The sequence below is a fragment of the Palaemon carinicauda genome, chromosome 18 (assembly GCF_036898095.1).
Source record: "Palaemon carinicauda isolate YSFRI2023 chromosome 18, ASM3689809v2, whole genome shotgun sequence".
Lineage (NCBI taxonomy): Eukaryota > Metazoa > Arthropoda > Malacostraca > Decapoda > Palaemonidae > Palaemon > Palaemon carinicauda.
This window is the reverse complement of record NC_090742.1, coordinates 60,592,438-60,606,282: the sequence shown is the minus strand read 5'-3', so window position 1 is coordinate 60,606,282 and position 13,845 is coordinate 60,592,438. Positions and strand designations below refer to the sequence as shown.

General features: G+C 36.4%; 1 protein-coding gene across 1 annotated transcript; it reads left to right on the top strand.

Annotated features, from left to right (window-relative positions):
* The first annotated feature begins 792 nt into the window (after nucleotides 1-792).
* Nucleotides 793-13,638, top strand: LOC137657082 (uncharacterized). The gene is made up of 9 exons (XM_068391446.1): nucleotides 793-889; nucleotides 2,111-2,271; nucleotides 2,557-3,531; nucleotides 4,672-5,019; nucleotides 5,150-5,291; nucleotides 8,097-8,257; nucleotides 10,095-10,193; nucleotides 10,896-11,012; nucleotides 12,777-13,638. Exons 2-9 carry the CDS (start codon nucleotides 2,170-2,172, stop codon nucleotides 13,206-13,208), a joined length of 2,376 nt encoding a protein of 791 aa, XP_068247547.1. The 5' UTR covers nucleotides 793-889; nucleotides 2,111-2,169; the 3' UTR covers nucleotides 13,209-13,638.
* Nucleotides 13,639-13,845: the final 207 nt, after the last annotated feature.

Here is a 13,845-nt window from a genome sequence, read left to right as displayed (position 1 = left end):
TAGAATATATTCTTTTATACAGTAGTTTGAAACATGCGTTTGTGATATCCTAAGAGATTTATTATTATTATTATTATTATTATTATTATTTCAGTTAGCTGAATTATTATTATTATTATTATTATTATTATTATTATTATTATTTCAGTTAGCTGAATTATTGTTATTATTATTGTTGTTATTATTATTATTATTATTATTATTATTATTATTATTATTATTATTATTTCTGTTAGCTGAATTATTATTATTATTATTATTATTATTATTATTATTATTATAAAAACCTTTTCTTTATCATTATCATTAACGGGATTACACTTATTATTAATATTATCATTATCATTACTATTACTGTTAGCTTAATTATTATTATCATTATTATTATTATTATTATTATTATTATTATTATTATTACAATAAACTTTATTTCATCATTATCATTAACTGAATTATAATTACTATTAATATCATTATTATTATCATTATCATTTCTATTAATGTTAGCTGAATTATTATTATTATTATTATTATTATTATTATTATTATTATTATTATAAACTATATTTTATCATTATCATTAAGTGAATTATAATTTTTAGTATTATTATCATTATTATTATTATTATTATTATTAGTAGTAGTAGTAGTAGTAGTAGTAATAGTAGTAGTAGTAGTATAAACTTTATATCATCATTATCATTAACTGAATTATAATTAGTATTAGTATAATTGTTATCATTATCATTACTATGAAAATAACAATAGCAATAACCTGTTTCTGTTTACCAGTTCAGCATCTGTCTAAGGTTCCGACTGGAGCATTATACAGAGTCCACAACACTATTCAGCTATTACGTCGACGGTGATGACAACGAATTGGTAATATGTAAGTATTATTAATTAGTATATTAGTTTTATAGCCATACCTAAATAAGAATTCCTCACCAAGGAGCAGCATGAACATTATCTGTGGTTATTTTCACCAGCTAGTAGGTAGTAGGTTGGTTAGAACACCAGCGACCTGTACCAACCGTGTGTCACACGATCGTACATAAATTATTTTGTATATATCATTCTTGTATCTGCGCTCTTCCCTTGCGCTAAAAAGAACCAGACTAAACATGTCTGCGTTTTTCCTCTGTAACATTGTCTGTTTCTCGAACATGAAATTTCCTGTTGCCTTGAGGTTTTGTATATAAAGGAGAGTGTTCTTTAATAAAGTTACTCAATTGATTGCTTCCTGCCTTTGAGTCACAACCTTCTCTCGGCCCGTCACATTGGTGACCCCGGAGTGACTAATGTGACGGGCCGAGAGAAGGTTGTGACTCAAAGGCAGGAAGCAATCAACTGAGTAACTTTATTAAAGAAAACTCTCCGTTATATACAAAACCTCAAGGCAACAGGAAATTTCATGTTCGAGAAACAGACCATGTTACAGAGGAAAAACGCAGACATGTTTATTCTGGTTCTTTTTAGGGCAAGGGAAGAGCGCAGATACAAGCATAATATATACATAATAATTTATGTACGATCGTGTGACACACGGTTGGTACAGACCCATTGAGATACTACCGCTAGGGAGTTATATGGGTCCTTTGACTGGTCAGACAGTACTACATAGGATCCTTCTCTCTGGTTATGGTTCATTTTCCCTTTGCCTATACATACACGGAATAGTCTGGCATATTCTTGACATATTCTCCTCTGTCCTCATACACCTACAACATTGAGATTACCAAACAATTCTTCTTCTCTCAAGGGGTTAACTACTGCACTGTAATTGTTCAGTGGCCACTTTCCTCTCGGTAAGGGTAGAAGAGACTCTTTACCTATTTCTACATTGCAGCTATTGGGAATTCCAACTTTTGTATTCCTACATTTCAGCTACTGGGAAATCCAACTTTTGTATTCCTACATTTCAGCTACTGAGAAATCCAACTTTTCTATTCCTACATTTCAGCTACTGAGAAATCGAACTTCTCTATTCCTACATTTCAGCTATTGGGAAATCGAACTTCTCTATACTAACATTTCAGCTATTGGGAAATCCAACTTCTCTATCCATATGTTTTGAGTTACAAGGAAATCCAACCTTTTCTCATTTCAGCCATCGAGAAATCAGGAGGTCTAGAACTTTTCTGCTGCCACAGAGCTCTTAGATTCGTAATGGACATTCCAGAATCTCCTGTCCAGCTTCTGGAATGGAACAGCCTTTGCCTAGCGTTCGATTTGAAGTCCAGGCAGTATTACAGTATGGTGAATGGTGAAGTGAGTCTTTAAGAAGTGTAAATTTCCGTTCATTACATAAATTTCGCTCCTTGCTTTGCTACCCAGTGAATCATCAGTATATGCTAATATTCTTAATTTTTTCCTTCTTCCAGGTAGTTTTATTTCATTGTTAAATTGCTATCCAGTCTTATAAAATGTCCTTTTAAAGTGAAAAGAACTGTCTAGAGTTAAAGAATTCATGAGAAGCAGTACATTTTTTACTTGACATATTAGAAAATATTGATAAACTTATCTTAAAAACACTAGATTCTTTATTTTCTACAGGTAAAGAATGGTGTAGCCCCTCTTAATCGAGAGACTGATGACATCCAAGTCATCAAAATTGTAGGAGGGGGTCACCTCGTCATAGGTAATGACCAGGACACCCCCGGAGGAGGCTTCTCCATGTTACAGATAATGAAAGGTGAAATAGCAAATTTCCTGTTCTATGATGCCTTTCTCACACCCCAGGATCTGAGCAATTATGCATCCTGCCAAACGGAGATGGAAAGCCTAGAACCCCTTTACCAGTTCTCGAGTTTGTGGCCAGTAGCAGATCTTAAAGGAAGAGCTACGCGCTATACCGCTCCAATTGAAACTGTGTGTGTCCCAGGCCAGACAAGGCATATCATTGTCCTCTTTCCTCACAAGATGACATTCTTAGAGGCATCAGAGTGGTGCAACACTTTCAGAGGGTCACTAGAAGTTCCAGAAAATGAAAAGGAACATCGGGAATCTGCTGATTTGGCAGACAAGTTTGTGAATGAGTGTAGGGGTAAGACTGAAGCATTATACTGGTTGGGACTTTACGCAAATGTATCGAGCCAATCGTGGCAAAGGATTACTACCAACGAAACACTTTCTTGGGATGGCCATTTTAAAGAAGAACAATTAGATGAGGATTCAAATTGTGCTATAGTTGCAACGGCACCGTTTCTGAATGTTTGGGCCTCATCAGAGTGTGACCTCACCACTTGCCCTATATGTAGGTATGAGCAGCAACCAACTCTTCGCCTGTTAGGACTATGCAAGTGGTCCAGATTTGATGTGCTTTATACTGTGAGAAATAGGAAGGACGGGCGACTGGAGTTCATTGGGCACTTTTCAACTGTTATTCGGCCCTTTGGGAAGAAATGGAGGATGAGTTTATCCACTAATGAAAGTGGAATATATGCGACGTTGGATCCAAACACGCTATCTGGATATCCGATTGGTAGACAAGAGTGGACCATAGAAGGGGATTACTGTCAAAAAAAACAGGTAAGTGTGATTAACAGCAGATCTATTAATGTGTTTTTGACTTGCAGTTTTCATGGTTAGTGTTGCATCCTCGTCCCTTAGTACTTAGGTCCCAAGAAGACAGGTTGGTAATTCACGTACTTTATTCTGGTATATCAAATACAAGTAAGCAGACCCATGCTTCTGCTGGCGTCAGGGCCCGGCCAGACCAAGCGCGGCTAGCGGGGAGGTTAGCGGCAAGAGGTTCCAGCTGATAATTGAAACCTTAGGTATCTTATGTAGGTGGCCAGATAGGAGTCGCGAGGTTTCCCGCGACTCCTATCTGGCCACCTACATAAGATACCTAAGGTTTCAATTATCAGCTGGAACCTCTTGCCGCTAACCTCCCCGCTAGCCGCGCTTGGTCTGGCCGAGCCCTCACAGTTCGTGGATGGCGGGGAGACAACAACAACAACTCAAAGGTTCAACATAGTAGAATGAGAGAGTAGTGTTTCTCAATACATTACAGTTAGGATAGTTTGGAACATTTTATCAATTTCTAAGTAGTTCATAAGCTCTTTCTCAACAAATCAGAAAAGAGCAAATTTGACATTCATGAAACTTACAATATTGTGTAAAATTCAATGGTGTCTGTTGTGTAAAATTTAATGATGTCTGAAGTGAAAATTTCAGATATCCTATAAAAGATTTTACAAATTTTCCAATAAACATAAACATAATTCGGAGCTACATCAAGTATGCAGGAGTTATTAGGAAATTTAGACCTGATAAAGTTTTATATGGGGTAGTTTGTGTAGTGTAAAAGTGTTTTTGGGTTTGAAATACTTTTCAATTAAGTAATACGATAAACCTGATTATTCTCTGAGGTAGCAACAGTAGGGGGACTCAGCAGTATGAAGCTTCATCTGTGGTGGAAATGTGGGAGGGTGGGCTGTGGCACCCTAGCAGTACCAGCTGAACTCGGCTGAGTCCCTGGTTAGGCTGGAGGAACGTAGAGAGTAGAGGTCCCCTTTTTTGTTTTGTTTCTTGTTGATGTCGGCTACCCCCCAAAATTGGGGGAAATGCCTTTGGTATATGTATGTATGTATGTATTCTCTGAATTTGAACATAGAAATAGTAGAAGCTATTTACTTTTTTATGAGTATTTAACATCACTTTCAGGAAATTCTCCTCTTAACTGCTTGCAATGAAAGTAAATACACCTGTGATGATGGGAGCTGCATACCGCAAGAGCAGCGATGCGACCAGAAGCCTCAGTGCAAGGACCTGAGCGACGAGAAAGACTGTTCTGTCATCGCCTTGCCACAAGGCTATTCCAGTGAAATTCCTCCTCCTGTGTCAAGGGATGATCCACTCGAACTCTTCTTCTACCAAAAAATGATCTCGGTGAGGGAAATGGACATCGCACATTTCAGGGTTCAGGTTGACGTGCTTCAGACACTGAAGTGGAGGGACGTCAGACTCACCTTCAGGAACCTCAGACCAGGAAATTTCTCTAACAGAGTTAAGGTTAGTTCTATTGCACCTTTGGTTTTGTGTGTTTTGGATGTGCACTTACTTTGGTTAATAGTTAAACATTCTTCATTTCATTCCTCTCTTTGTTAAGAGAGAACACTGACAACTTGTTTCCCCTCTGCAGCTTTCGGAAGGCCCCTGGCTCCCAAAGTTTTACATCGAATCAGGAGATCAGAGCTTCGCAGATTCAAATGTGAAAAACTCGTTACTGGTGGTTCAGCTGAACGGTAGTCCTTCTCTGGACAAATCTTCAACGCCTAGTCAAGGTGAAACACACATACACACAAACACACACACACGCAAACACACACAGACTGGGTGTATTTAGTAAGTAGCTCCTTCTCTTAGCAACCAATATTACTCTCTCCCACACACACTCCCCATTGTTTTTACCTTATGTGTATTCCTACAAGTTTTTTTTTTTTTTTTTTTTTTTTTTTTTTTTTTTTTTTTTTTTTTTTTTTTAAATCCTTTCACTCTATTTCCTACTAATCTGTGAACGTAGCATATTTAACACCCTTTCCTCATAAGATTATAAAACTGTTCCCTTCTTTCATTATACTATCCCACCCATTCTCTTCACATTATACTAAGTTTCCAATGTATCTACAATTCTCACCCCATCAACTCATCTCTCCTAGTGGAAACTATTCAACTCTATAGCTTTAGCAAGTCCTTTCTCTCATCCTTTCCTCATCTAAAACGTTAATTTATAAATATTCATTCAATTCATATATTTATTTATATATCTTAGAAGCTTCCCTATCCACATAAAATTCACTCTTTCTACCATTCATTTTCAAAATTTCATCTTTTAACCAATACTTTCCATTTCTTCCATCAGTCCTTGTAATTTCTCTTTACTATCATCAGTTAACACAATGTAATTTTATAACTTAGCCATTCACCATTCCATTTACAATTTTTCTCTTATCTAATAGTTTTGCATTTACATTTTCTTTGTACATTTCAAAACCACTGAAAAAAATTAGTTAGTCGAGATTCTTTAAGTGATTGATATCAATCAAGAAAATATGTACAGAAAAATCTTTAAGGTTGCCTCTAGATTTTCCAATCATTCATTTTTGGAAACCATTGCTTCTTAATAGATCATGTTCTGTGACTTTCGTGATAGGATGTAGGATTTTAGATCGTAAAGTACCTGACGCATTACTTTAACCAAATGGTTCCCTTAATAGTTTATTTGTTTAGGGTGGTAGAAGGTGCCAGTATTGCCCGATATGGGAATTTATCTCTAGATTTGGGGATTTTGGGTGTCTGCTGGGGATAGTCTGTACAAATTTCTACGAAGAAGAAACAAAGACGAGTAAACCTTTATATTGTTGCAATTAGTTTGCTTGCGCTTGTATGAAGTATAGTAAGTAATTGTTTATAATAGTAAAGCCTACATGATCAGAAGAGAATATATTTCTGGAAATGGGGATTTTTGTATTGTTTTGGGGATTTTTTATCACGAGTTTTGGGGATTTTTAGACTAACCCATCTGGCAACACTGGAAGGTGCTCTCCTGGCCATGTTCCTGAGGCGGAACCATTGCAGATTCTTCCTTTTCTGATAAACTGTTCGAAGGCGAACAGAACCCATGAAAGTTTATTTGTTTAGGATGGTAGAAAGTGCTCCCTTGGCTATGTTCGTGAGGTGAAACAATATCAGATTCTTCCTTTTTCAGATAAACTGTTCGAAGACAAACAGAACCCATGAAAATTTATTTGTTTAGGATGGTAGAAAGCGCTCCCTTGGCTATGTTCGTGAGGTGAAACAATATCAGATTCTTCCTTTTTCAGATAAACTGTTCGAAGACAAACAGAACCCATGAAAATTTATTTGTTTAGGATGGTAGAAAGCGCTCCCTTGGCTATGTTCGTGAGGCGAAACAATATCAGATCCTTCCTTTTTCAGATAAACTGTTCGAAGACAAACAGAACCCATGAAAGTTTATTTGTTTAGGATGGTAGAAAGTGCTCCCTTGGCTATGTTCGTGAGGTGAAACAATATCAGATTCTTCCTTTTTCAGATAAACTGTTCGAAGACAAACAGAACCCATGAAAATTTATTTGTTTAGGATGGTAGAAAGCGCTCCCTTGGCTATGTTCGTGAGGCGAAACAATATCAGATCCTTCCTTTTTCAGATAAACTGTTCGAAGGCAAACAGAACCCATGAAAGTTTATTTGTTTAGGATGGTAGAAAGCGCTCCCTTGGCTATGTTCGTGAGGCGAAACAATATCAGATCCTTCCTTTTTCAGATAAACTGTTCGAAGGCAAACAGAACCCATGAAAGTTTATTTGTTTAGGATGGTAGAAGGGGCTCCCTTGGCTATGTTTGTGAGGCGAAACCATGGCAGATTCTTCCTTTTTCAGATAAACTGTTCGAAGGCAAACAGAACCCATGAAAGTTTATTTGTTTAGGATGGTAGAAAGCGCTCCCTTGGCTATGTTCGTGAGGCGAAACAATATCAGATTCTTCCTTTTTCAGATAAACTGTTCGAAGACAAACAGAACCCATGAAAATTTATTTGTTTAGGATGGTAGAAAGCGCTCCCTTGGCTATGTTCGTGAGGCGAAACAATATCAGATCCTTCCTTTTTCAGATAAACTGTTCGAAGGCAAACAGAACCCATGAAAGTTTATTTGTTTAGGATGGTAGAAAGCGCTCCCTTGGCTATGTTCGTGAGGCGAAACAATATCAGATCCTTCCTTTTTCAGATAAACTGTTCGAAGACAAACAGAACCCATGAAAATTTATTTGTTTAGGATGGTAGAAAGCGCTCCCTTGGCTATGTTCGTGAGGCGAAACAATATCAGATCCTTCCTTTTTCAGATAAACTGTTCGAAGGCAAACAGAACCCATGAAAGTTTATTTGTTTAGGATGGTAGAAGGGGCTCCCTTGGCTATGTTTGTGAGGCGAAACCATGGCAGATTCTTCCTTTTTCAGATAAACTGTTCGAAGGCAAACAGAACCCATGAAAGTTTATTTGTTTAGGATGGTAGATAGCGCTCCCTTGGCTATGTTCGTGAGGCGAAACAATATCAGAACCTTCCTTTTTTCAGATAAACTGTTCGAAGGCAAACAGAACACGCTCGTAATGACAGAGCGCTCAACCATATCTTTCTCCTGTCAGTTCAACCTGCAGCGATACCCGTTTGACACGCAGCTTTGTTCCGTTCTTTACTCAGAGATTAATTCTATTCAACATATCAAGTATATAATCGTAAGTATTGTACTGTATTTTGTCTATGCGATATCATGGAATTTTTAAATCTGCTGTTGTTGTTATTTATTGTTTGGCGGAGGTCTTGACTCCAGTTCAAGAGTAAAATGATACGAATTATGTTAACAAAGTGATAGAAATACTCCCCATAATCTACTGAGGTATCTGAGCAGAAAGTTTTTTCCTCTTTCCAAATGAGGAATACATAATGAGAAATTGATTTTTATAGTGTTTGTGTATATACAGGTTTAAACATAAAGATCTCTCCTACCTTCTGTCCTTTTTTTTTTTTTTTGTAGAGGAGACAGAGGCACTTAAAATGGAACAAATAGCCTTCATAAAAGTTGACTTGAACGAAAATAAAATTTATTTTTCTAGTGCTAGTTTATGCACGGGTTTAAAATTTAAACACATAAATTTCTCTTACCTTCCATCCTTTTTTTTTATGTTGTCTAAAGGAGATAGAGGCACTGAAAACTGAACAAGTAGTCTTCCTAAAAGATAATTTAAACTAAAATTTGAGAAAGTAGTGTAAGGACATCGTCTTACCCGCTGTGTTTCCTCCCCCTTGGACTCTTTTCTGTATATTGTAACTTTATTATTTATTCCACACAGTTGATTTTTGTATAACAATGTTGCGCTCTTTGAGAGCTTTATATCCATGTATAATATTGTATATTTCATTAGCCTACCGCCTTGATATTTTATATTTATATTTGAATCAAAACACAAATGATTGTGGCGGTTGGAAAGGTTTCCCTCCCGGGCTACTTATGCCAGGCTGACACTTTCACGACTTTTTGCCACCAATTTGTCGTGGCAAGTCGTGACATTTTGTGGCACGAACTGGAAAATAAAAAAAGAAAAAAAAATTACCTCAGAATCACAGCTCACCTGTCCACATTGACACGAACTGGCACGACGAGTTCACGACGAGTTCATGCATAGTTTTAGCATAGTTTGCGCACTTCCCGCATCGTCCCGTCGAGTTCATGAACAGTTCGCGCATAGTTCACGCAGCGTTCACGAAATTTTGTCGTGACCAAAATTTTGAACATTTCAAAATTCTCGTCACGACATGCCACGATATCACGACAGGTTCACGACAAGTTCACTCCAGTTCACGACGAGTTCACACCAGTTCACGACTCGAGTCGTGACAATGCGTGCCACAAATTCGTGCAAGTGTCAGAGTACCTTAATCCATCCGCACTCTAATTTACTGAACATGCTCAATGAAAAGTAATTCAAACCGAAACTTGAGACACTTGTCTTGATAAAGAATGACTGAAAAAAACACGAATGGTACTTGTAAAAGAAAATAGCATCTCCAACTTGAACAGTTTGGCAAGTCTAGATAAGAACCAGTAAGATAATTTTGCAAAAAGATTTGGAATATCTATCCTTTAAAATGCTTTGAACCAGAACTAGATAAAACTATATCTACAAATCCCTTTTCGTTAATACCAACTATATCATGATCTTCCACTGTTTTGGGGTTAGAGTTCTCTTGCTTGAGGGTACACTCTGGGACACTATTCTATTTTATTTCTCTTCCTCTTGTTTTGTTCAAGTTTGTATAGTTTATATAGGTATTGTTTATTTTAATGTCACTGTTCTTAAAATATTTTATTTTCCCTTGTTTCCTTTCCTCACTGGGCTATTTTCCCTTGTATCCTTTCCTCACTGGGCTATTTTCCCTGTTGGAGCCCCTGGGCTTATAGCATCCTCTTTTTCCAACTAGGGTTATAGCTTGACAAGTAATAATAATAATAATGATAATAATAATAATAATAATAATAATAGTAATAGTGATTTCTTCCTAATGTTCGCCCAGGAAAACGTCTCTTTCGAAGGGAATCGAAAACTACTGGAGTACGAGGTGACCCGGTTGACTGCCAAATTGGTCAGCCGAAATGAAGAGGATGTCATCCAGGTGAGGCTATAGGAACACCTAAAGGATTCCCCATCAGTGCACCTCCTACAGTGCACTGTTGGCATTTCTCGACTTATTTTTCAGGGTGTCTCCTTGGTCCATAGCTGCACCCTTTTTTCAGCCTTATGTTTTACCTCCAATCTTAATTCCTTTCTTCAATCAGTTGTACTTCAATGGCGTCCCATGACACAGTGCCGAGCCATTGGGACGGGCTATTGTGATTTTATAAATCCAATTCATCGTAAAGGTTTTTTTTGGACTTGGAATAGTTTTTGATGAAACAAATCAAATCAAGAAATGTTGAAAATTTGAGTACATCTAGATATGAAAATTTCTGTATACAAAAAACTCATTTTACGAAAAGACATACAAAGATTTCTTCGCCTCATATCATGAAAAAATACTCAGGATGTGAAACTAAATTTGCATGGTTAGTTAGGTATCTTGAATGATTCAAATTCCTTTGAGTCATTCAAATGTATTTGGCTCTATTCTATTTCATTTCATTACACGAAAAATCATGGTACGGAACGAATTAATTTCGTATCCTGAGGTAATAATTTACTCTACACACACACACACACCATAGAATAACATTAAGATCCTTCCCCCAAACATTGTCAGGAACTAAACATTTTTAACTTTTAAATCTTTCATTCAAAATTCTCACTTAAAACTAATTAAAATCCCTTTTTTTCTCAGATAGAATTAGAGTTCCGAAACCAATATGGCTACTACATCGGCAACGCCTTCATCCCGAGTTTGCTCCTGGCGGTCATCTCCTATCTTACGTTCTTCTTTGACATGGATGACTTTCAGGTAATGGAGGACTTTTAAGTACTCTAATTCTGGTGATTTCTTGTATCTCTCTTCTCTATTACACGAGTTTTTTTTTTTTTTTTTTTTTTTTTTGGTAAACAAACTCTTCGCTCGTCCTACGTTTTCTATAAATTCTACGATCGAAGTTCAAATCTTATTTGACATTTCGTTCAAACTGTACATGGTACCTGCACTTATTATTATTATTATTATTATTATTATTATTATTATTATTATCCAAGCTACAATCCTAGTTGGAAAAGCCGGATGCTATAAGCCCAAGGGCTCCAATAGGGAAAAATAGCTCAGCGAGGAAAAGAAATAAGGAAATGAATAAATGATGAGAATAAATTAACAATAAATCATTCTAAATAAAGTAACAACATCAAAACAGATATCTTGTTCAAACTATACATGGTACCTGCACATATTATTATTATTATTATTATTATTATTATTATTATTATTATTATTATTATTATTATTATTATTATTATTATTATTAGCTAAGCTACAACCTTAGTTGGAAAAGCAAGATGCTATAAGCCCAAAGGCTCCAATAGGGAAAAATAGCTCCGCGAGGAAAGCAAATAAGGGAATAAATAAATGATGAGAATAAATTAACAATAAATCATTCTAAAAAAAGTAACATCAAAACAGATATCTTGTTCAAATTGTACATGGTACCTGCACACATTATTACTTTTATTATTATTATTATTATTATTATTAGTAGTAGTAGTAGTAGTAGTAGTAGTAGTAGTAGTAGTAGTAGTATTGTTATTATTATCATTATTATTATTAATAATATCATCATTATTATTATTATTAGCTAAGCTACAACCCTAGCTGGAAAAGCCGGATGCTATAAGCCCAAGGGCACCAATAGTGAAAGATAACCCAGTGAGGAAAGGAAATAAATACAAACAAGAGAAGAAATGAACAATTAAAATAACATATTTTAAGAAAAGTAACGAAATTAAAAGAGATCTTTCATAAATAAACTTTAAAAACAGACATTCCATCTAAGTCCATTCCCTTTTCGAAACTTGTGTCATGAAATTATAACGAATGTTGAATATAGATGCCTTTCGTCTTTCGAACCTCACGCCTTATGATTTTTGGGGAATATGCAACATTAGACAGATGTTGAACTAAGATCTAATATTGCATTATTCTGACCACTGTTATTATGAATCTGAATTACCTCCATGCAAGGTCAATGTTTAATTATATCACTTGTGCTGGCATAACGTGGAATAATAACAGCATAAACCAATTCAATATGATACGCATAAAAACTTACGTTAGTCCTCAATCATCATCATCTCCTCATACGCCTATTGACGCAAAGGGCCTCGGTTAGATTTCGCCGGTTGTTTCTATCTTGAGCTTTTAATTCAATACATCTCCATTAATCATCTCCTACTTCAAGCTTCATAGTCCTCAGCCATGTAGGCCTGGGACTCCCAACTCTTCTAGTGCCTTGTGGAGCCCAGCTGAACGTTTGGGGAACTAATCTCACTTGGAGAGTGCGAAGAGCATGCCCAATCCATCTCCATCTACCCCTCATCATGATCTCATCCACATATGGCACTCTAGTAATCTCTCTTATAGTTTCATTTCTAATCCTGTCCTGCCATTTAACTCCCAATATCCTTCTGAGAGCTTTTTTCTCAATAGAATAAAATAATAGAGTCTGTTAAGTTATTCTTGACTAGATTTCGTTTCCTCCTTGACTAAAAACTTAATCCATATTCTCAGGACCGAATCATGGTGTCTCTGACCTCCCTCCTGGTGCTGACGGGCCTTTTGACCCAGACCAGCCAGTCGGTGCCACAAACAGCCTACATGAAGATCATCGACTTGTGGTACGTCGCTCTGATCATCTTCGACTTCTTAATCGTGATCACACTGGCTTTAGTGGGGTTTCTCCAATCCCAGGAAGTGAAAAGAACACCTAAAGAGGAATTAGGAGCCAGGCGATGCATCCAGCTTCATGAGAACGTAACATATTCCGATGGAAAGAAGAACAGCGGCGTCCCATTAAAGCAAAATTTTCTAGGAAAGGCGTCGATAAAGAACGGTGGAAGAAATCGCGCACTGTTGGTCAACAAGACTGCCGTCGTTCTTTTTCCAGTCGCCGGTGCAGTGTTTCTCGGTTTCTTTCTGTGCTTAGCTTTCCACTTCATCTAAACTAAAAGTGTATTTTGTGATTTTCATCTGATCGCTCATAGCAAACCAACCTTGTATGGGTGGGACTGACTAGTATAGCTTTGCTGATCATACCGATGCTTCTTAATGTTTAATGTTCCTCTCCTAAGATGTTGAGACTTTTGGTATGCACACGTATAATCATGAGTAGAATTTAGATCTAATAGCTGTTTCTGGTGACTTACACACTGTTTATGGTGCTGATTTAATCATAATTGAACTAAAAAACTCTTACATGAACAACCTTTCATCTAAGCATTTAATGTGATAAAGCAATATTATCAATTATGTAGTCTCAAACACATGAGAAACTATAAATGTACTTCATGTACTCAACTAAAGAAACGAACCTTTTCAAAGCGTAGCTCACCAAAAAATTTCTATTAGTGTAATCATTAATTGTCCTCTCATTGTCTCGAGAAATTTTACTTTTTTATTGTTACTTACTTTAAAGGGAGATTTTCTAGTCTTGTCAGATAATTATGGAAACCCTGTGTTCTACAGGGCCTAAAAGACTATGTTGTATACATTCTTAGGTCTTTAGAGTATCACACAGCGTATTCCATGTTAATTGTCAAATTCACATTATCGAAGCACGTGGAACACAAGAAACTCTTCA

Coding starts and splice junctions, on each gene's coding strand:
- LOC137657082 (XM_068391446.1), top strand. CDS start 2,170: ATGGACATTCCAGAATCTCCTGTCCAGCTTCTGGAATGGAACAGCCTT. Junction 10,194..10,895: donor ATGAAGAGGATGTCATCCAG/GTGAGGCTATAG, acceptor TTTTTTTCTCAG/ATAGAATTAGAGTTCCGAAA. Junction 11,013..12,776: donor TTGACATGGATGACTTTCAG/GTAATGGAGGAC, acceptor CCATATTCTCAG/GACCGAATCATGGTGTCTCT.